This window comes from Podarcis gaigeae, assembly GCF_964106915.1.
Source record: "Podarcis gaigeae genome assembly, chromosome: 4".
Lineage (NCBI taxonomy): Eukaryota > Metazoa > Chordata > Lepidosauria > Squamata > Lacertidae > Podarcis > Podarcis gaigeae.
Window position 1 is genome coordinate 43,361,450 of NC_139677.1, and position 24,435 is coordinate 43,385,884.

At 39.7% G+C, this 24,435-nt stretch overlaps 2 protein-coding genes across 3 annotated transcripts in view; both read right to left on the reverse strand.

Annotated features, from left to right (window-relative positions):
• Positions 1-325: 325 nt before the first annotated feature.
• EIF1AX (eukaryotic translation initiation factor 1A X-linked) lies at positions 326-14,219 on the reverse strand. The gene is made up of 7 exons (XM_083734639.1): positions 13,801-14,219; positions 11,445-11,528; positions 10,206-10,309; positions 8,987-9,037; positions 7,199-7,280; positions 6,997-7,088; positions 326-5,363 (listed from the first exon to the last, which is right to left on the reverse strand). Exons 1-7 carry the CDS (start codon positions 13,814-13,816, stop codon positions 5,358-5,360), a joined length of 435 nt encoding a protein of 144 aa, XP_083590765.1. The 5' UTR covers positions 13,817-14,219; the 3' UTR covers positions 326-5,357.
• A 3,414-nt stretch (positions 14,220-17,633) lies between these two features.
• Positions 17,634-24,435, reverse strand: part of RPS6KA3 (ribosomal protein S6 kinase A3) — a 43,523-nt gene continuing 36,721 nt past the window's right edge. For both annotated transcript variants that reach the window (XM_083734296.1, XM_083734295.1), the window contains exon 22: positions 17,634-23,567. In XM_083734296.1, coding sequence (XP_083590422.1) covers positions 23,445-23,567 — 123 coding nt within the window. In that variant the 3' untranslated portion in view covers positions 17,634-23,444. The remainder of the gene's footprint in view (positions 23,568-24,435) is intronic.

Consider the following 24,435-nt stretch of genomic DNA (forward strand, 5'->3'; position numbering starts at 1 on the left):
GACCTGTTAGCAATTTAAGTTAGGTCTGCTTTTTCATTCATAGAAATCATTTTGTACAAGTACAAATTCCAGTAATCCTCAAACCCCAAGCCGCAGTAACAACTTATATGATCCATGTATATTTCACAACACTGGAGATTGTAGGACCTATATGTATGAGCTCATATTTTACACTTTAGATTGTTCATGAGAAGATACAACTCACATTTGAAAACCTGTTATAAGAGCTATATGTTGAGAAATAGCATTGCTGTAAGAACTACTCCTGTGTTAGACAATTTGGATGCACTATTAAGTGGTTACTTCATTTCAGACAACACTGCTATTTAACAGGGTTTCATGTCTTTTTAATTAAACCACCATAATGAACTTAGGTACATAGTCTCAACTATACATTACCAGCATACTGGATTATTCCTTGGCATTAGCTTTTTCGTTCTCAACAAGGAAACAGGTTATATTCATGCCCTTAAAAATCAAACTACTGTTAGAACTGAATACATGCACAAACTTTACATCTTGTAAAGAGGAGGAAAAGTCAATTTACATCAAACCAACCAACCAAGCTTATGTTGCTGTGATGATCAAATGGGTTAATTCACATACTGCCCTGAATTAAGTTCCTTGATTGAAGGAAAAGTGGGATAAATGAGTCATCAACATCACACAGCTGCCCTGATGCTAGAAATTACTTGCTGGATCATAGCTAGTGATTGGATCATAACCAGAAGTGGGAGCTTAAGTTAGAAGATGTGGTAGAACTCAGTGGCAAATATGTAAAGCAGGAGTGGGAAGCCTGTGGTCTTCCAGTTGTTGTCCAACAACATGTGAGGACCACTGGTTCCCTAATTTTAACATATAAAACCCAAGGTCCAACCCCTGAAATGTCCAGTTTACAAAAAAGAATTTGAGTCTGTTTTGAGAGTCAGAATTAGGACAGAGAAATACTCGTTATCTAACACCACATTAATTTTTTTTTTTAGGATTTATTTTTATTGTTAAGAAAATATTTATTTTTTTAAAAACCCTTATATCTTTCCCTGGGAGAAATCTGACAGGAACGGGAGAGCATCTGGTTTAGGATGAAATGAGGATGAGAATGTGTAAATGTCCAAAAAGGAACAGAGTAGAAATAGTCAATGGCAGTGCAGTGGGATGATAGCCAGCCAGAAGTCCATAGCCATAAAGGAAAAATCCACATGACACAGACATTTGGAGGGGGACCCTACGTATTGAAAGAATGAGTGGAATAGAGTTCCATCTTTATTTAAATCCAATAGGAAGGGAAAGGTGTTGCTCTGGAATATGGTCAAAAAATTAAAAAGGGGATACAACTCCCCAGAACCATTGTGTGTGAGTGATAATAGCAAGCCTCCAAAGTTATTTAGTACTGAAAAAGTACTAACATTCACCTGAGCAAAAGGCCCAGGGTGATCTGGGCCCTAGCTACTTGGTCCTAAAACTGACCAGAACTTAATCTTAAGTAGCACCCAGGACCTGTTGAGAGATGCAAGTGTTAAACCATTTGGAAACTACAGTACTACAGCTCTATCAAATTCATTATATATTGAAACAGACAATTGCCAAGAAAGTCCAACAGAAGCATTATTTGAACACTGTAGAAGTTTGTTGAGGGATTAGTGAAAAAAAAGTTGGAAAATGATAGTTAAGAGCTAGCTTCCTCAAACTCTGCCATCCAGATGTTTTTGGTCTACAACTCCCATGATCTCTAGCTAGCAGAACCAATGGTCAGGGATGATGGGAATTGTAGTCCCAAAACATCTGGAGGGCTGAGTTTGAGGAAGCCTGGTCAAGAGGGTCAAATCTCTCTAAGTGGCTTGGGAGCTATTAAAACACAATACACAGAAACTCAGCTAAAATATATACCACAGATCTGCAACGGTATGACCAAAGCTATGAGGATGCCAAAGGGTTAACAAGCAGAGACGAGAGGCAAAAAGACACTCTTCAGAAAACAGAAGAGTTGCCTAAATGAGGATAACAAAAAGGAACACAAACTTTGGCAAAAGAAATACAAGCAGACAAAAAGGAATTAAAAGGATTATGAGGATTGTATTGCTAGAAACATTAAGACCAACAAGAAAACATTTTATAAATACATTAAGAGACATTCTAGGGAGACAGTTGGACCTTCGCACAACAAATGAGTCCAAGGTGTGCTAAAAGAGGAAAAGGAGATTGCAGGGAACCTAAATCAATCCTTTGCATCTGTTTTCACTGCCAAGTTGTAGAGCAGATCCCTGTGTCTCATAATGGAGAAACATAAGTATGGTAGTGGGGATTTCCTGAAGAAATTTGTATTGGGACCTGTGCTTCTTAGCTTGTGCATTACTGATCTAGAGTTAGGGGTGAGCAGCAAGGTAGCCAAATATACTGAGGCACCAAAATATTTAGCGCTGCAAACCATGTCAGACTCCAAAAGAAACTCTTCAGACTTGGGAAATAGGCACTAAAATGGCAAATGTAGTTCAATGAAAAGAACTGTAAGATTATGCATACTATGGCAAATATATGTAAATGTATCTCCTCACTTCACATATATGAATGGCATCTGAACTGGCATAGCCTGACCAGGAAAGAAATCTTGCGACATAGTGGATAGTTCAATGAAATGTCAACCCAATGTGAAATAGCTGTGGAAATGGTGAATTCTGTGTTAAGGATCACTAGGAAAGGGATCAAAAATAATGTATTTATACAAATCTATGGTGCAACCACACTTGGAATACTTGCACAGTTCTGGTCAGTGCATCTCAAGAATATTTTACAACTTGATATGGTACAAAAAAAGGGGGGGCAGCCAAAATAATCCATGGGGATGGATCAACTGCACTATGAAGAAAGATTACACAGGGGTTTTTTTAGTTTGGAAAATGGGCAAGCAGGCAACAAACACACAACAGAGGTGTATAACATTATGCATTGTGTGGAGAAAGTAGATGTAGAGAAGCAACAGCAGGGAGAGGGTTGCTTTTCTTACATCCTGCTTGTAGGTTTCCCATAGGCATCTGATTGGTTGCTGTGGGAAGCAGGATGTTGCAAGAGACAAGTCCTGATCTAGCATATATTCTTATTCTAGCATTATCAGAAACATTGTCAGTGGCAAGACTTCCACGATCTCATGTCCATTAAATGCTTCTAACCAAGCATGCACATTGTAATGTTGTTAAAAAGTATGCTTAAACTGTTGTCTTAAATCAAGACCAAGAAGCCAATCTATCCCACACATAAAATATACAATGTGTGCAACACAGGTATATAGGTTTTGTGAATTTTAACCCCCCCCCACCTCTTTCCTCCCTCATTTACAAAGGATAAAATACACACTAACACCAAAGCATTTACTTCATCTGATATCAAATACTCACAAGGCAAGCAATATACGAACTTCAGTAACTTTGAGCAGAACCTCCACCCCACCAGCTTCAAAACTCAATGAGCAGAGGCCAATTCAACAGTATTGTATATGTGTGGTTAGACACAAGTGTGGCTGAATGCAGTTCCATTTCTGAAATTCTTGTTTTTTCAGTTAAGAAACTTTAGCTGCATAACAAAATTTAAGAACTTGAGTGTTCTATGAAAACTGTTGCAGACAAATCAGTTAGTTAACAGGAATTAATTATCCGTGGTTAAAATAGAGATACGGCACTAAGGAAACACAAACCAATCTAGCACTTTTAAATATTATTAGGACTATGTTAGTCTTTATTGAACTTTTTAGGTGTGCTACTCCCACTCAAACTGAAAATGCTCATTCAATTTGCTTCTCAACTGGTTAATTCCAGATAGAAATTTTCAGAACTTAACATTTATCTCATTTATAATCTGAAATTCAAAAACCTTTATTCAGTTGTACCTCATAATTGATGGAATTGAAAGTGAAAACCTTTAAACATAATGAGTTTGATTAAACACTGCAGTTCCATTCACACAACAGACTTCAGCATGCACAATGGAACTTTCTCCCCAGTTGCCTACCCACCCCCCCACAGTGCACCATCAAAATCTGCTCCAGAGATAGGCAGACTCTCCAGAGAAGTTGCGAGCGGAGGTGCAAAGGTGGGGGTGGGGGAGTTCTGCTTTACACACAGAAATCCGCTTGTGCAGTGTTGGATACAACTGAGCATTTTCCCTCTTTATTATTGAAGTGTAAGAATGTTCTAAATCAATAGTTCCCGATTAGCTAAGTACCGCAGACCCCATTTTTCAAAAGCCAAACCGTGGACCCCGTACTTTTGAAAATACTGATATCTCTATGGTAGTTTTTGTTATGTGAATGGTGCCAGAGATCTCCTGGGTGGATTACGCAGACCCCCAGGGTCCATGGACCATTCTTGGGAACAAATGTTCTAAATGAATTGAAATCCATTCTCCAAAGGGACTGGACTCCAGAGGGAATACCTCCCCAATAGACCTCAGCACCACCTCATACGCTATTTCAAAAGTTTCTCCAACTCTCCAGAACACCTTTTCAGGAGGCACCAGGAGTCAAAGATGGAGGAATCAGCATAAGCCATACTGTGACTAGAGTTCTGCTCTTGGGAACTCAGGATCTAACCTAAATATGTATAATATAATAAATGTTGAACTTTTAAGATAAGGGCAAAAGCACCTGTTAAAATGTTAAGTTACAATATAAGATTGCAAGCCATTCAGTTTAATTAACAACTTAAATTTGGTGTGGCTACTATTTTAACTTCTGCATTACCACTTCCACATAGGGAACAGCTATTCAAACATACATAATTTTCAAAATAAAAATTCTCTCCCCTCACTATGGCAAATTTATCTGTGAAAGAGGAAATTCAATATCAAAACCAGTATAAAAATAACATGCAGCTAAAACTTAAAAAGCAGATTTAGGCATTATGAATTTTATAGACAATCTCTGCCTTTTCTATTTTCAAAATGTTACAATTTGACTTCAAGGGGTATTAGGAAAAAACACTGCACTGGCAGACTGGGCACCAGCCTGCACAGACAATCAAAATTCCATGATAATTATAGGGCAATATTTTTTATTATTATTTCAAAACAGATTGAGTGAAGTTTAGTGGTGAAAAAAGATGAAGCAAATGAGGGAGTTTAAGGAAGTGTATTTACACACAGATGTAAAGGTCTAATTGGTAAAGAGGCAAAAATAGTTGTAATATTTCATTTAACTTTTCAGAGTCCAACATCATCTGTTTTTAAAAGAAATATAAATACTTCAACATTGGGCAATATATTGGTTTGGTGTAACTACAAATGTTATGCAGTTTCAGTCTTCTTTAAGATATGGACTTGAAAACAAAATAATTATTGAGGTGGAGTTGGAATGTATTCCTCAGTTCCATTTAGATCTGCAAGTGAAAGAGAAGTATGAAAAGTCACAAATTACAATTTCACTATAGCATGTAAAATATAATCTATGAGAAGCTTAATATCTTGTGTCGCTTGAGTTGCTGTTCTTGGTTGCCCTTTTATCATGACTATGCATGACAAGCAAAATTTTATTCCACTGACATCAAGGATCAAAAAGCTTTTGGCTTAAAATTTACTATAGCTAAAGACCTTTGGATAACTTATGGCTAGCTAATGTAACAATGTTAATTTCCAGTTATTCATATCCAAAGCACTTAGATCTGAAGTATAAAGGCACATATGTTCATGAACAGAAATGGATCACTGATCAATGGGTTGAGTACTAAAACACCACTAGATTAAGCTTTGAAACACACAGTTAAGCTTCGTCTTTCATGAAACCATGCTTGAGGAAAGAGTGTTTATTCTGGCAGGTAATAATGCCAAGAGGCTGATGACCAGGACTCTACAATCCTGCTTGTCCCTCTTGCTATGTTAAGAGGTTAACCAAGCTCTGGGAAGTGAGTTCTCTGGAATTCTCTTCCTTTAGAAGTGAAGCAGGCCCCAGCATTGTTGTGAAAACTTCTCTCCAAGCCCGTGCCAAATTATTTTGTTTTTGCAGTTTATAATAATTAAAGGCCGGCAGAAAAACTTGGGAGTGGATATGCTCAAAATGTATTTCGACTAAACTGCCCTGACACAAAAGAAAGCAGTGGGCTTGGGCACCCCTAATTATTCTCATGATTGCCTCTTAGCATAGTGGGGATTAATGGGGACCATCGTGGCTGTGAATTCTGGAAGACCTGGTCCTTTTCTCCCCTGGCCTGGGAGGGCGTAGACCAAACTGACTCCAGGTACAAAAGCTGAGGCTGCTGAACAGACTTTCAGGTTGGGACACTGGTTTTTTTGAGGGGGAAAGGAGGGTTAATGCTATTATTGATATTAAACTTTTATATCTTATTATGATTAATGTGGAAACTGATTAATTTGATTGTGTATTTTTTGATGTGTTTTATGTACTGCTTATGACAACTTTTGTTATATTTCACGTGGAGGTTCGGATCCCGGATCCCACATGTGTTGGTGGAGCGCATGAAAGCACTTCCCGCCCTGTTTGCACCCATTCTGCCTTGGTGATTGCTTGTCAATTCAATGCACCTAAAACGGTTGCCACTTGTATGTTAAATTTCAGTCTTGAGCATGGTTTTAACTATGGAAAGGCAGCATGCAAATAAAATGGTTTATGTATATGCTGCTGAATGGAAGCTGGAAAACAACAAACCAGGACTATTTTTGAGAATCTACATCATCTACTTATGTACAATTTACCTGTTAGAGAAGTGAAGGTAGTGTTTTAACATAAAAAGAGACACGAAGGGAACTCAAATTTGTGGGGGAGCAATGCCATCTGCACTGTTCTCCTTAATTCTGTGGAGGGCAGGGCATCCTTGCTCAGTGGAAAAGGAAAGGCTCTCTAAATTCACTCCAAACCATTATTCTACATTTCTGCTTACCAGGCTCAGTTACAATTTGCAGACCCCTGGGCCAAGCAATATAGCTTGAGTTGAATGATACAAAGTGTTAGCATACTCTACCCTTGAACAACCATCTTAATACTTTCCATGTACTTACATCATCAATATCTTCATCATCATCTCCAATATCATCAAATTGGATTTCATCATCATCACCAGGCCCAAAGGTATCGGTTTCATTAATTTTGGCTAGTAGAAATTAAAACAAAATAGAAACACATTTTAGCAGCTGTTTTACAGTGAGTCCCCCCAGCCCTGTTATTCGTAACAGCTTCTGAAATGACCAAGGAAATTTTTACCATGCTCTGGAAGTTCTCCATATGCCTTCAGACTTCTGGCTTCATCTGCATTGTACTTTAGAATGACGTCAGCCTTGTTATCCTAAATAATATTAAGTTACTAGTAAGTAGTATTTTTTTGGGGGGGGGGGAATAATCTAGCTCAAAACTTACTTTAATTGGACATTTAAATTGTTATTTCTTATCAAGTCCTATATATTGAAGAAGACAACCTCCTAGCCCCGTTATAGACCAATTTTTGCTGGCAGAGCTTATTTCAGCAGAGGCATGTACTTTTCAAGTCTATATACTAAAAAAAGTTTCAGTACTAAAAATTATTATTAGAAGACCTGGAAGTGAGAGGGTAAGAAAATGAGCTATGTACTATAAAGCTCAACTCACTTTTAGGTGCTACAAGTCAAGCTACACTTTTTCAGCCACATCATCTCTGCTCTTTGACTCTTAAGAAGTTCCAAATTAATTGTATTTATGAACCAAAGTGTGTCTGAAATTGGTAATTTTCTAACTTTGCTATTGCTTGATTCTACCCAACTTACTTTCTCATTTATGTTGAGCCTACTATAGGAACTGGATACCGTATATACTCGAGTATAAGCTGTCCCGAATATAAGCCGAGGCACCTTACTTTAGGGCAAAAAACTGGGAAAACCTATTGACTCGAGTATAAGCCGGAGAAGGAAGAACAAGCAGCCCAAAAGGGCTGTTTTCGGGTTGCTCGTTCCTCCGCCGCACCCCTGTCGCTCGCAAGAGCAGGCATAGGAGCCTGGTTGGGAGAGTAATAGCACAGTGCCTCTCCCAGGCATGGCTCCTGTGCCTGCCCTTGCGAGAGGCGGACGGAGCGGTGAGAAAGGGCTCGTCCCTCCGCCACTGCCAGCCTCACTCGACTATAAGCTGAGGGAGGCTTTTTCAGCATAAAAAATATGCTGAAAAAGTCATCATATATCCGAGTATATATGGTAGATTGATGGTCTGTGGTAGCGCTCCTGCCTTCCTACTTGTGCTAAAAATCTCTCCTTCTCACCCCATCCTCTGCAGAGACAGGTAGGTATATGACACAGCTAGGCCATACTACACTACACATTAGTCTTACTGGAACTACAGGCGCAGCTCAAACACACACACAGCTTTACCAAATGACTTGAAGCTTTACCAAATGAACAGAGGACAGGAACGATGAATGAAGGGGCAGATGGTTCACTACTGCATAAGCAGTGCTGCAATGTGGGGTTCTCCCCACACCTTTACTGAAGTCACTTTTTCTAATATGTGGGCAGTGGGGCTATAACCTATTGAGACAATCCTTGCCCAAAACACTTAGCCAAGACAGAAGCTGAATGGATTAATTCCACAGAAATGAGAGAAGACATGTCTTCTCTTACCAGCTATGTTCGAGATTCAGCATTTATTAGTTTTTTTGAAATACGAAGTTATCAAAGCTAGGGAACTTGGGCTTTGTACGAAGCATGCTTTAGCATATATTCCATACATTTTAGTTATCCCTTTCCCTTCTTCCTAAGGGGAAGTTATTGGTTTGTTTTTGTTTTTATTATGTATTTCGTGTTTTTACCTTGTGAACCGCCCTGGAATCTACAGATGAAGGTCAGTATACAAATTTAATAAATAATAAGAATAAAGTGCCAGCGGGTGTGGGTAGGTCTATAAAATATGGCCCACACAGGGGATCAAGGTGTTTAGGCTTTTAATGTTTACACCAGCAACTCAGGATTTTGGGACTCCTCATTTACAGTTACAAAAACCAAGAAAAGAAAGAAAAACAACAATATTTACCTGGTAATCTCTTAAACCCACCAGTATGATATCTGATGTATTTATCCAAACCTAAAATTCAAACAAATAATTAAGGAAAACCTACAAACCCAAGACTATTCCTCATTAACAATCTAACAACAATATCATCATTGGATTTTTTGAAATTCAAAATAATAATAAAAAGTCGCTCACGATGTAGAGAAGGGCAGAACTAAGAAAGAGCTTGAGGGAAGTTGGAAGAAATATAATCAAAGGTGGTAGAAAAGTAGATATGGTAGCCACAAAGCCATAATAAGTGTGATCACCAAGGAAAGTGGAAAATAAAAAGCAGCAATCAAGGAATGCAAGACCCTTTACGGACATAAATGTCAAGGGAAACACCGTATTGGCCCGAAAGTGCAGCTTATATTTGTGACCAAGTGCTGTTTCAAGAATGGCTTTCTTCACTTTTCTTTTTTCTCTGGATCAAACTGGGTGCTTTCATACAAAATTTTCTTTCTCATCTCTTCTTGAACCATTCGTTGCTGAATCCTTAGTTCTGCATTATTGTATCAACATCCTAATGTTGTCAGGATAAAACCTCCCACTCCAAAGTCACAGGATCATCTCACTCTGCTAGTTGCCAAAAAGTGTCCAAGACCCAAAGTTAGACCACCCAATGAGCCATAGAGCCCTGATTCTCGAGCACAAGGGACATTTCTGACATCAAGTATTCCCAGTAGCTTAAAAGACTTTCCGCATCCCCGACCTCTTCCTCGCCCGCCATAACAACCCCGCTTGCTAGGCTTCTCCCAGCCGACCAACCACCTCAGCTAAACCACAGAGCCCTCGAAAGGGGAAAAAAATGAAGAGCAACAAGACATTCTGAGTGATAGTCAAATGGAGGAAGCTGCAGTGCAATTGTTTAGTAAAGAAAAAGTAGGGCAGAAGCAGATCTGTTAAAAGTAAGTGTGGCTTTAATATTTTTTTGTACACACTCAGCAGACTAGGATTGAGAGGGCAAATAGTGGTGGTATCAATCATGTTCTGACAGACCTGACAGAAGGCAAGGAGAGTAGAGCAATAGTATCCAAAATACTGATGTCAAGACCCATACTTGTCAGCAAACTAGTGTAACATGCGTCTTGCTATAGAGGAATCACTACAAATATTTGTTGTTTACTCTGAAATTCATTAGTTAACTTCAATCAGAGTCCATTCTAGCAAGTCATTGGAAACATTGGTTGAAAATACGTACCTTTTTTCTTAACTTTCCTCTGATGTGACATAACCTCTTTACACCATCAAAACATAATGCCTCCAGTCTGCCATTTCCCAACATTTTGATAACCTGGGCATACTCTGAAAGACATGAAACAGCAGCTAAACCTTGACAGTTGTATGCATAAACAAAAAGAGGGAGCAAGCTTGTTTTCGCCTGCTCTGGAGGGTAGGACTCGAACCAATGGCTTCAAGTTACAGGAAAGGAGATTCTCACTAAACATTCGAAAAAACTTTCTGACAGAGCTGTTCAGCAATGGAACAGACTTCCATGAGAGGTGGTGCACCCTTGGAGATTTTTAAGCAGAGGACATCTGTCATGGAAGCTTTAGCTGAGATTCCTGCATTGCAGGGCTTCGGACTAGATGACCCTTGGGTCCCTTCCAACTCTAAGAGTCTATGACTCTATGAAAACTTATATGCTATTTAATAAACAGAAGCAAAATGTCAGATTTTTCACAGCTGCTTGAGTTTAAAATGTCTCAACACAAAAAATGGATCCAGCCACCAAAAATATATGACTACATCCAGTACTACCAGATTACTAAATCCACAAGCTGACCCTTGTATCATAAAACTCCTAAGTGGTCAACATAAAATAAAATATACATTAAAATTATTGATCAATCACTTTAAAAAAATATGTGTTTTTCAAAAAGAAAATCTGGCTAATGGAACTAGAAATCCTTTTCACAAACTACTGTATTCCCCTAGTTCACCATGCTTGTGTGCTGATTATTTGGTTAAGCGCACACACGCACACACACACACACACACACACTGTTAAAAAAGAAATCTTGTTTATCATATTTTCACTCATTTCAATCTTCTTAAATTTTTCACAAGGCTAATTTAAGCACCATCTGGCATTTAAAGCTAAAGCAAATATCTCTGGAGACGCCCAGATTTGAACCAAAATATTATATTTTTCTAAACCCTTCTCCAACCCCTTCTACCTCTCCTTATATCCCCTGTATCACATGTTTCAATCTGTTCTTTTAGCTTTGCTCATTGTTTCTTTTAATTTTGCATAGAAGCTGTTTTCTTTTGGGGAGGAGAAAGGTGGTAGAGAACACATATCTTTGTACTTCTCGTTTGAATTAAACATGCAAGTTCTGTGTTTTCTCCCTTTCCCAATTAAAAAGAGCTACAAATATGTCTCCTCCAAAAGTTTCATGTCCAGGGGGATAGGGGATAACAAAACTGTGTGTCTCACCTTGTCCATCTTCTTTGAACACCAGTTCTCTTTTTTCTGATTCATTCTCATTCTTACCTCGTCTTCTGTTTTTACCTCCCTTACCTAAATTGCAAGAAAAAATGGAGAACCACAATTTTTTAATCCTGCATGAAAAATTGTGTTGAATAAATTAATGGCATATCAGGCCTCCCAAAAGCTTTTTTTAAAAAATAAGAGAATTTGATTTTTTTCTGAAATAGCAGATTTTCATCTAACCCACTCTATGTTCCTTGCTCTAAGGCAGTTAATTTTTATTTAAGACTTGAAAGGCGCTCTCAGTACTACAACTAATAGTAACAGCTAATTCAGTAAATTCAGATACAAAGTATACAAATTCCCCAATAAAGGTACAAAATATAGACTATCCCCAATAAAAGGTAACACAACTACTTGTGTTTTGTTTCCAATAAACATCTATAGTTCTGCTAAGGTTTGCAGACATTTTCCCTTCCTCAAATGCATATATTGTAGTTAGCTAACAGAATTAGCTATACTAATACAATTTTCCTAGTTTAGTAAGTTGTAAGAGGAAAAGTAGTATGTTATTCATCCAAATCTAGTGCATATTCAAGTATATGACACCAGAAACTTAAATAACCGTGGAAACCAAAGGCAGGTTTATACCAGACAGAATATAGCTTACGTATCCTCTACAACACTAACACCATGTAGAAAATATGGATTAACACCTAATTATAAAGCCATTAACAATAAATCACAGAACAATCTCCCCCCATTTTCAGTGTGTGCAGTAGCTACTAAATGTAAAGGTAAAGGTACCCCTGCCCGTACGGGCCAGTCTTGACAGACTCTAGGGTTGTGTGCTCATCTCACTCTAGAGGCCGGGAGCCAGCGCAGATACTTCCGGGTCACGTGGCCAGCGTGACGAAGCTGCTCCGGCGAACCGGCACCAGAGCAGCACACGGAACGCCGTTTACCTTCCCACTAGATAGCGGTACCTATTTATCTACTTGCACTTAATTGTGCTTTCGAACTGCTAGGTGGGCAGGAGTAGTAGCTACTAATGAATATCAAATTAGTAATTTAATGGAATTTATAGTGTAAAAATAATTCTTCTGCCAAAGGCAATGGATGTAACTATTTTGCACATATATCTATGTGTATGTAAGTAAACAGTGACGTAGAACAGGCATAGGCAATCTCCGGCCCTCCTGATGTTTGGGACTACAATTCCCATCATCCCTAGCTAACAGGACCAGTGGTCAGGGATGATGGGAACTGTAGTCCCAAACATCTGGAAGGCCAGAGTTTGCCTATGCCTGACGTAGAACTTCTTGCACTGAAAAGATTTGTATAACACTTTGGAAAACATTCATGCTAACAGTTTATCCTGAATTGCAGGAGAATGTATACTTTGAATTTCAAGATCAAAACTCAAATTCATCAGCTGTTTAGACTGCAAATCTGAAGGCAGGTGCTACCTTGATCTCTGTTAATGATTCTGGGAATCATATTTAATTGGAAATTGGGGTAAAAATACTTTTAACTGGATATGTATAGTTAGCTATTTAACAATTTCCATCCTGAAGGCTTGACCAGGCAACAACCAAACAGGATGTGACAGCCACTAAACACTTAACCATTTCAAATAAGCAGTTATTCAGCAAGGAAGCTGGGTCTAAGAGAAACACCAAGCACACTTTATTTTCCATTCTGTCTTTTCGAAGAGTATATTTGTGTTCATCTGAGTACAGAAAAACAAAAAAAAAGGCCAACAGGACCTAAGAAGAATCAAGTGATCAATGTCTTTCAGGGGCTCTGATGCCCCAGGAAAACAAACATAAACCAAATAATCAAAACCAACCCAATAATCATAAGACACAGCAAATGAAAGGGAAGAAAAGGTGAGGAAACAGGCCTAAAGTGTGTGTGTGAGAGGTGTCACAGTCTTAAATCACCAATTCCCGTACAGGTCCCACCCACCCACACGGCCTAAAAAGGCTGTGTGATCCTACACACACGTGTAGGATTGAATATACGCAATAAATACAGGACGGTTCTCTTCCAAGACACACACTTGGGAGTGAGCCCACTGAACTAGGCGGACCTTAAATCCGAATATAAGTACTCTGGTGGGGGAGACTGCAAGGTTGCGAGGGGAGAAAGAAGGGAAGAGGAAAAAAGACGCGAGAAGGGTGGCCACAAGACCCTCGCCTCTCTTCCGAAAGAGGAAGGCGACGCACTTCAACCCCAGCGGAGGGCCAGGCCCAGGGGCGCCGAAGGCAGCGCAGTATCCCGGGGCGGGACTGAGCCTCGAAGGGGAGAGGGACGGCCAGAGGCGCCGCGTGGAAGCGGAGGTCTGACAAGGCCTCACCTTTATTCTTCGGCATGGCGGCGGCGTCAGGTGCTGCTTAGCGGGCGCAGCGTCGGCAGAGGCGGGAAGGAAGGACGCGCGAGCGGGGTCGCCCTCCGCCTTCTTTGAGCTCCTGGCTGAGGTAAGCAGAAGACCGTGCGAGGCGGTGACGCGCCTCTCGCGACAGCGGGAGAAAGGAGGCGAGAGTGCCGCGCGGGCTCCGCCGAATCCCAGCGAGAGAAGGAAGACGAGGGAGAAGCAAGCGTCGTCTCTTCTTCGTCGGCCCCAGAATGCACTTCGCTCGCGCAAGTTCCGCCAACCGCTTGCGGCCGTCTCTCTAGCGTCCCCTTCTGGTGGGAGGAACAAGCTGACGGACTAATGTTGTTTTGCTGCACGGCGGGGGCGGCTCATTCTCTCCCTGCGTGATTACGGGCAGGGAAGTCCCGTGCGTCATTGGCGCGTAAGGAACGGTGCCTGCTCATTGGCCAAAGGCCACCCAGGCCGCCAACGCTTGCCCTGTCTTTCCGCAGCAGCTGGCAAGCATTCAGAGGCAGCCTCTGCCTCCGCAGGGGAGGGTGGCCCGGACTAGTCGCTTAAGGAACATCTTTCTCTCTTTAATTAATGGCTGTACTTTTCAGTTTTTCTGAGGTTCCTGTGCTATATTGATCCAGCCCCGCGTCACTCACCAGCCATGACTTTAAAGAGAAATGTAGTGGGGCTTAAATCAGTGAAGAAAGGGTTTAATTTTAAGTGATGTACAATTCTATGATTCTGTTATGATTTATTTGAGATTCTTGCATGGCAGGGGGTTGGACTAGATGATCCTCAGGGTCCCTTCCAACTCTACAGTTCTAGGATTCTATGAAACAATAGGATGAGAGAAGAAGCCAAAAAGCCAAATACATAATGGCTGGAAAGAACTTGTTAAGTCCTATATTCAGATGGTAAATCATTTTTTACCATCTGAATACAGTATAGGACTTTACTGCCTTGAGTTAAAGGTAATGCAGTTAAGGACCAAACTAGGTTTGTTAGCTCCACATCTGTGGCCATAGGTGTTTCTAAAATCAATTTGCCAAAGGGAGTTAATCTTAATTAATCTAGCATACTGAGTATGGGTACTTTAATCTTTTGTCTTCCACTATGCTCCCAATAAGGATCAGGGCTCCATGCTAGAAATTAGTAAAAAAAGGTAAAGGACCCCTGACAGTTAAGTCCAGCTGCAGATGACTCTGGGGTTGCGGTGCTCATCTCGCTTTACAGGCCGAGGGAGCCGGCATTTGTCCACAGTTTTTCTGGGTCATGTGGCCAGCATGACTAAGCCGCTTCTGGCGCAACGGAACACCGAAACCAGAGCAGTGCACGGGAACACCGTTTACATTCTCACCTATTTATCTACTTGCACTTTTCACCGTGCTTTCGAACTGCTAGGTTGGCAGGAGCAGGGACCGAGCTGGGACCGAGCAACGGGAGCTCACCCCGTCATGGGGATTCGAACCTTCGACCTGATTGGCAAGCCCAAGTGGCTCAGTGTTTTAGACCACAGCACTTACGAGAAATTAGTATAAAGGGGGAAATATCCTATTCACTTCAATGAGAGCTTCCATCTGCCTGCTAGTGTGCCATTGCAGATAGGGATCCAGCAAAGGCAAATGATATTCCACTGTGCACTGAAGGACACAGATACAGAGCAAATATACCGTATTCACTCAAGTCTAATGCACCATCAAATCTAATGCGCACCTCGATTTTCAGAACCTTGAAATCAAAAAAGGATTTGCTGGTGAATGTAAATGTGCCATCAAATCTAATGTGTACCTTAATTTTTGCAATGTAATTTTGCCAAAAAAGGTGAACATTAAATGCAAATAAATACAGTAAAATCTGGCCCTAACTCTATCTTCTGTGCTCTATTAAATGCAGATTATATTTCTTCAACCTCAGGGCAGCTTTCCGCCCCCCGCCCCACTTTGCCGGACAATTGGAGTGTTCTGAAGAAAGCTTGCTCTCTTATTTTTTAACTTGATTGATCCTAATAAATGTGTTGTCCCAACTCTGGATTTTGTCTTTTCTTTTAGATATAATGCTAATTTGTGGACAGTGAGAAAAATAAACGTAGCTCTGACAGCCTAGATCAGTCATTTTCAAATTCAATTACTCTTGTCCAGCTGATTTGTTGGACAAATGTTTATAGCCCGGGGGGGTTCTCATCAGACCTTGAAAAAGAGAAGTTACGGTATATTTTAGAGAACTTTTATCTTGTCCAGTGAATCTTGTGTATAAGAAAAGATTTAGGGACCTTTTCTAAAGCCATTCTGTACACAGTACTAGGTCTATAGGGCAATGATTAGGTCCAATATACAACCGAGAACATAGTCTACATCAGAGCTGAGATCCCTGTGACCTTTCACATATCGTTGGGCTCCAGTTCCCATCATCCCCAGCCAACATGGCAAAATGTCAAGAAAGATGAGAATCCTGGTTGGCATCCTGGAGACAATTGAAGTGTGCGCCTTTGGGGATCAAGTCAAACCATTGCGAGAGTTGCAGCACCTACTGTGGCTGTAGAGACCAATACGGTGAAGACACGGAGTTTTTGTTGCAGATGGGGCAAATGAAGGAGTCCAGTTGTGCTGATGCAGGTGTACCATGGTGTTTCTTCTACTCCAGCAACATCTGGAGGCACCTCATTAACTTCCCCTGCTCTAAATAGAATATACTGAACTCTTATCCTGTAGTTGCAGATCACAGAGGCAGATTGCTATGGACTGGCAAACTGCCTTTCAGGGAAGCTTATCTACTATTATCTTATTGAAGATCTGATAAGTTCAAAGAACTCCTTTTCTCTAGCTCAGAATTTGAAAGCCACAGTCCTAAATTACAGCTTCATCAGTTTGCAGCAGCGAAGAGAGATCAGCAGTCGACTGGTTTGTCAAGGCAAGGGCATCAGAAATCCAGTGTCGCTGTAGAGGCCTAATTTAGCACACCAGTGTTAACAGCATGCCACCCCACACCCCAGTTTCCCTGTGGATGGGACTCCACGCAGCTATGAATACACTTATCAACAATTGAATTGTGTGGTATTTATGTTTTTTCTTGGTATATTCCATGCCAGAATATGCAGCACAGGGAGGGAGGTTGGATGGGAGATTTCATACCAATGAAGTTAAACATTTGACTTCTTAAAAACTGGCATTTTGGAAGACAAAGGTTATTTAAACATGCATATAGAGCTTACCAGCAAATGAAAACCCTGTGAATCTTTAGGTGGGTCAGGATCATTTATACCTGCTGATCAGATGAATGGATCTCCCATTTGCTCATGGAATTTTATTCTCCCTCCAGGTTTTCATTTGGCAGTAGGGCCCATGAGCTGGAGCTTCCCTAAATCTTCTAATTGCTCCTTTGCAAGTGGGTCTCCCTGACAGTCCAACCAAGTTCCACTGGGATTGGCTGCAGTAGGGAGTTTCTCGTTGTTATGCAAACCTTTGGTGCAAGAACAAACCTGCTCCAGAGGCCAGCACAATCATATGCAGTTTCTGAAGAGGGGTAGGAGAAACTAGGTTATGCTGGACTTTGGACGTGAAGGCCATGCAAGTCTGTAACACAACGTCTGCCTGCTCTAGAAATTCTTCATTTACTACAGGAGTCTAAAACGTTAGTTTGGCATGTTTGCCAACTATTATTTGTGGGCACCTCTGCTACTTATTCAGGCATGCACAGTAGGCTTCAGAGCACGGAGGAGACTATTCCATACAACATAATGTGAACAAGCTAAGAATCACACAACTAATGAATAATACTTGTTTTGTAATGAGAGAAGTAGTAAATTACTTGAAATGCACACATTAATATATCTTTGAAAGTTTATTTGCTGTATAAATTCAATTTCTTTTGAAGACTACAAAACCTGCCCTTTGACAAGGATACAAGCAATTGTATCTTTCAAGGCTCATCTGTGGTTATATCTGGAACATTTCTGATTACACATATACAGTATTTTTTGAAAACATACATAGCTCTCAATAAAACCACCAGAAGTTATCAGTCCTTTAGTCTCCTTATCAGCACTTCAGTTCTATGATGCTAACAAAAGCATCCAACAGATGCTATTTTAATTTTCTACTCTAAAGGTACAATACAGCCAGGTCCTTTTGTTGTACCTTAGACTTGCATGCCATGCTGAAGAAGTCAATATAAAGAATGATTGTACATAACTGTAGAAAAATATTTTCTGATATTAAAAAAAAATCTCTTATGTAGATTCCCCCTCCCTTCACTAAAACTGTTAAAATAATTACATCCCTCATGAGTGCACTTTCCCTAGGTCAGAAGTATAAAGATAAAGCTAATCATATACATCACTTTCATGAGTTAAAAGCCATTCATTACTGCTTACCAAGGATTCACATGCCTCTGAACAAAAGCCTTCCTTTCCATTACCAGAAAAGCAATGCTTCAGTTCATCTACTACATTTACTACAACAAAACTACATACAATTATTTCCTTATGCCCTGATTCTGTATTTAAAAAGCAGTTTTAAATACTTTGCTTGCTTGGTCTTGACAGACAGCTAATCTAACAAGAATGATTGTAAGAAATCTCAGTTTTCTCCTGCTCGGATATTGAGAACATAAGTACTAATTTATTTTGTTTTGCTGGACATCCAACTGCAGTTCTGAAGCCCTTTCTTTCTTTCCATATCATACCTTGTAGGGAAAAGAAAATACAGTAAAGAGTACTTTTGAGATGTCATAAAACCAGTACAGTGCTTATTTGAGGAAAATCTTGCGGTTTGACATCTTGTCACAGGGTGGCTTGTTGGGCCTTGGAAAACTGCTTCATATTACTAGAGCTATAAATTAAGCTGACAAATTCTTGCCACCTCTCTATCAAGTAGCAATAAATTCAGAATATCCAGTTTATATATTGAGAGTAATGAAAATGTAACTTCCTTACATTCATATGAGTGTCTTAAGGGTCGTGACATTTTAAAGTGGTTTCAAAGGTGCCAATTCTGAATCTAAGTAGGCATATTTATTTCTCTTACCACAGTTATGAATACACAGGGAATATTAACTTTGTGGAAGGGGAAATGTGAGCAAGTGAAGATCAGTGAAAGGGTTTTTCAGCACCATGTTCTAACCAAGTGACTATGCAGGTGATCATCACTGAACGGATTAAAGGACTGAGTTGGGCTATTTTATTGTGATTAAATTTTTCAAACTTACCCTCCAAAAATCTTGGGTAAGTCAACAGTCCTAAACACTTTAAATGAGTTTGCCTTTTGTCATCCATCACAGAATCTATTTTAAAGCAACTAGTTTGACAATTCAATCAAATTTAGTAAACACATGCTTTCTTGAATATTTGGGGGGCTTCGGTGATAACTGCATTGTTGATACCAAAATTTTAAGCCACAGACAGAAAGCAACAGCAGTAGACTGGTGGTTCCTCTCAGGTATAAGAAATAACATGATTTTGCAGTTATATTTTACAGTAGTTGCAAATCTTATCCTTTGGTTTAAAATCTTTTAAGAAATCAGCCTACTAAGAAATAGCGCTAAAGGGAACAGGTTTGTGAGCACTAGAGGAACTGTAAAATTACTTGGTGTTAAATAGTTTCTAGCATATAACTGAGCTGGGGTGAGCATATCCATGTGTAAAATAAGGCCAACCAAATCAATGGTTTCTTAAATTTAAATATGTTTCCGTTAGTTGAGGGACTTCTTTACAGAAAATGAAAATGAGCCTCCCTGATCACTGCCTGAGGTATTCAGAAAAAGCCAAAATTGAAGCAGTACAACTTATCTTCTGAATCATGTGCACCTATACGTGTTTTTTGCAGGATCCTGATTCTCTTGTGAGTATGAGACAGTCAGTGCAACACTGAATCCATTTTCCATTCCCATATTAATGCATTACTACACAGCAAGGAAAAGCTGAGTGTAGACAGTAAAAAAATTCTGGATTTGGATATGGATGTGTCTTGTTTGAAACAAGCCAACGTTATTGCTGTAGAGTGTTGTCCAGAAAGCTAACTTGTTATAAAGAAGAGTTTAGGTAAAAGGAAGGAGTGCTTGTATAAGAAAAAGGGTGTAAGTTAGCAACTAGGGACTAACTAATTGCTGCCCCTACACAAGGCGTGAGGACTGTGATCCGCGCACCCTCTAACATAGGAAGAGGGGAGGTATTTTTTCTGGTCTCCCCTTCCTGCCTATGGCCCTCAGTGCCCCTGAAAATTAGTTCTGGAGAGGAGGAGGAGCGGGAAATCAACAAATAATCCCCATTGTTCTTCCTTCATTTGTGGAAAAGTTCTGCTGGAGCAGCAACGCTAGGATGAACAACTGAATTTCACTCTAGGGAGACATAGTAACGAACACTAGCCTAAAGTAGTTCACATTTTTCTAGGGTCAGGTGAGTTTTCACTCAAGAGCAACATTTTCAGATTTACAGTGCAATCCTGTTGCATATTTACTCAGAAATAAATCCTATTGTGTTGATCAGGTTTTACTTTCTAGTAAGTGGGGTTGCAGCCTGAGTGGTCCCGGATGAAAAGCTGGATGTCGCAAAGCCCAAGCGAACAATGCAAGACTGGATATACTTGAATCCAACTGTGCAAAGTTATTTTGTAAACGTAACATTAAGGGAATGATTTAAATTAAGACACGCCTCTGTCTCAAGAGCAGAGCTACCAAAGCAGAATGATGACTGTTATGAATAGATCTAATGCAAGTGCAAAAAGACAAGCATCTTTAAAGCATCTGATAAAAAAACCGTCAATGACAAAGCAATCCCTAAAAGAGGTCTTCCTTTGCATGAGACTAAAACAGTTTCCTACAGGTTCATGAAATGTGTTAACTAATTTGAAATCACAGGTAAAAAGCCCAAGTTATTGCAAGAAATCAGTTCAGTTTCCCAAGGCAACTGTTCGTTAATGCCAAGGAGAACAAGGCCCTATACCATTATTGATATCTCTTACGTTGCTATTGAATTTTTTTTTAATGATTTGCCAAAATACTGGATTTTAGCCAATAGCTGCAAGCATTTTAGCATCCTTATCAAATTTAAGATATGATAGCTGTGTTACAACTTAAGCTAGCCCATCTATGACAAGATTGAATAAGCTTGACCATGGAAATTATATGCTTCCTTCCTTTGGGTTGATTTAAGTTATTTGTGGGAAACAGGGACTATTTTTGTAAAAAATGCTGAGTTTTTTTAGCTTGTCTCTTCACAAGATCAGAGACACAAATGGAATGTCTGATTAAACAGTTATGAATTGCGTCGTAAGTGCTTCAGAGGTATTATTGTGCTGATCAACTAGTAGTTGAAACTACTCTAGTTAAGAATGAAATACATGAAGGACCACCGAGCTAAAATAGCAGTCTATTGAAAATATCTGATTAAAAACAGAGTAAAAGAAGCATAAGATGTTTGGGTCCAGTATTGCCTTTCCATTTAAAAAGGGGTCTGAGAAACAGCAGAGGCTTACACAGGAGGACAGGGAGATTTCTGCCAATTCCCCCTGCAGCCCCCCAGCACCAATTCCTATGCTGATACTCTGAATCCACAATATTAGATGAATACTTCTGAGACAATATTCAGGAAACCCAACTAGAAAAGGTAGCTGGCTCATTCTTTGCACAGAACACTCAAAATCACATGAATGAAGAATAAGGGATGTTCACTGCCCAGATATTTTAGTTCTACCACATCTACACGAAATGTCATTGAGTAACAATTGCGTCTTTAACTATGAGATTGAGGACAGAGGGCATGAGCAATTTTGGATTTGTTGCTGCAAGGAAGATTGCTGGCAGCTTGTCTAATTATTAAAAAGATTTCCAAACATAACAGAAGAAAACTGGATTTCAAAATACAGCAAATAAAGAGATAGTAAATTAAAGGCCTCTGGGTGGCTAGATTAGCAGCTTCTAAGCACAGGCTTGTTTTGCAGACTAGTCTGATGTGGAAGGAAAGAAAAAGCATGCTTTCGAAATACTATTTATAAATAAAAAATAAAATAACCTGAAACAACAAAACCAAAGGAATTGCATGAGCTTGTAAGGCAAGGCATGATGCAAAGCACTAGAAGTTACTACAGGAGGAAGACTAAGAATACTATATGGAGCTGAGTGACCTTAGAAAAGGTAAGCATTTGTAAGACCCAAGAAAACTACTACTCACTGCCTATCTTGCTGCTATTTTGTTTAACACACTGAATTAGGACTAAATTGTTTTCAAAACTCAGAAACATTGCTATTAAATAAAAAAAATTCTTTGGCAGAACTCTGGGATGATCCGTCAAAATTATGCTGTACTTCAACATATCAAACTTTTTAGTAAATACAACTTCAATATTTCCCAGAAAACAAGTACACCAAGACAATTCAAACAAGCTGGGAACACAGACCTTTCCCCACTTTCTCATTAAAATAATAAAAACAAAGTCCAGGCCCCACTGTGGTCTTCAGGCTAAGTCATTAGTTATGTGTGGTTAGGATTGTAGCCTTAGCTGGCCAGCTGATTGGCTAGCAATGACCAAAAGTCCAATGCTAATAGCAAAGCCACTAGGAAAGGCTGAAGACACTGGGCACATCCCCATTCAACTCAAATGCCATTCTGCTTTGGATTGCAAGCTGAAAATAGCCTAAGTTCAGCCAACCTCCTAATTGCAATTTCCTGACTTTTTTCTTCTTTTGCTGGCATGCTCATTAATAGATAATGCACTGCTTTAGCTTTAAATGTTCCATTTCCCACCCTATTTCAGATTAGCTCTGTGGAAGAGTTATCCCTACTCTTGAAGCAGCAAAGTTTTGGGTTTTAGATGACCAATTACAACTAAACACAACAAAACTGGTTAAACTATTTTGCCATGGCGTCCGATGTCCACAAAAAGGACATGCACACTGGAGATACACAGTTGCTTTTTCATGTCAGTACAAATTCAATTCCACATGTCTGATGGTGAGAAACCTAATGTGCCATTAAATCCGTCAACAGCTCTGGATTCCCATGACTTCTAACCGTATGTCTGTGGAGAGACATACACAAAACACATTCACAGAATTACATTCAATAGCTGTTTAACAGTCAAGCTGCTTTAGAGATGTTAACCATATTGATTAACCATTTAATCAAACGTAATTGTCAAATTCAATTAGTCTAAATAGAAGGCATGTAAAAGGAAACAGTACAGAAATGTACTGCTTATGAAAAGTTTACAAAAACATATAAAATGCTGGATGGCACAAATAATACAGTGCTAATATAAACATACTGTTTAAGCTAAGTGCTTAACATAAACTGTCCATCCATACATGTAACGAAGAATATTTTAAAGGGAGTAAAAATATTCCCTATAAAAATAATGCTATATGGGGAGAGAGTGCTTCATTCAGTGTATTTAATGTGACAGGTGTATGGAATTCTACTATCTCCATGAATAGTTCATTTCCCATTGATTCCACTTTATATTCCATCTGAAGGGCAATATTTTGCCACTGATAGTTTAAAGCAAGAACAGATGAAAGCAGGAGCAGCAGCATAATAGGTACCAGCTGGAACAGTGTGCTTGCAGGTATCTTGGATATGTGCTACCTGTTGCCATGATTTGTGCTATCATCGTATTATGGTACCACATTTTTCAACTAAGGTCACTTCACAGGGCAGTTGAGGTAATTTTTTTCACTCCTCTTCGTTGAGCAAGGGTAGAACGGCCTACTGGCTCTAAAACTGGCGACTGATTGCGGTTCAACGCTGAGTATGTAGCAGCCATGGCACCCTAAAAATAAAAAGGTTGAAAAAATAATTGTAATGTGATTCAAAATCAATAAAAGTGATTAGGGGCTATTTTTAGTTTAAACAAGCAGCACATTATAATGTGCAAGCTGACCCACTCTTCACAAATCCAACTTTTTTTAACACTGAAGCTCTGTGTGCACAGCTCTAGATTTATTTTGTGTCATTTTGGTTCACATTGCCCACAGTTTCTGGGGATATAGTGACTTGATTTTTCTTTCCCCCTCTACCAATTCCTTTTCCTTTGTGTCTTTTAGATTATAAGCCAAGGGAGAAGGAATCTCTAATCACTCCATGTTCCGTATTCTATTGTGCATTTTCACATTTTGATCCTGCAGGCCCAGAGCTGGTGACAAATAGAATAATACAGACTAGGTACATTTTTACATTGTTATTGAATCCACAGACATCTATACCTGAATTGTGATTTAAGCTATAGAGAAGGGACTCCCTGTTTAACAGTATAACAGTTTGTTTCCCCAGTGATGGAAGTAGTATTACAGAATTTCAGCAAATCAGTGCTGCAAGAGGTATGTAGCCTTAGAAAATCTACCAGGCACAAACAACAAAATGGAAGTTGAAACTGCAGTGTGGTGTGGGAGCCAGTGTGGTGTAGTGGTTAAGAGCGGTGGACTCGTAATCTGGGGAACCGGGTTCGTGTCTCCGCTCCTCCACATGCAGCTGCTGGGTGACCTTGGGCCAGTCACACTTCTCTGAAGTCTCTCAGCCCCACTCACCTCACAGAGTGTTTGTTGTGGGGGAGGAAGGGAAAGGAGAATGTTAGCTGCTTTGAGACTCCTTAAAGGGAGTGAAAGGCGGGATATCAAATCCAAACTCTTCTTCTTCTTCTT

Bases quoted from the DNA above. Each gene is read 5' to 3' on its own strand.
- EIF1AX (XM_083734639.1), bottom strand. The intron at 10,310-11,444 runs GTGAGACACACA...CATGTCTTTCAG, and splicing joins GTTCAAAGAAGATGGACAAG to AGTATGCCCAGGTTATCAAA. The intron at 7,281-8,986 runs GTAAATATTGTT...AATATTATTTAG, and splicing joins TGGGTTTAAGAGATTACCAG to GATAACAAGGCTGACGTCAT.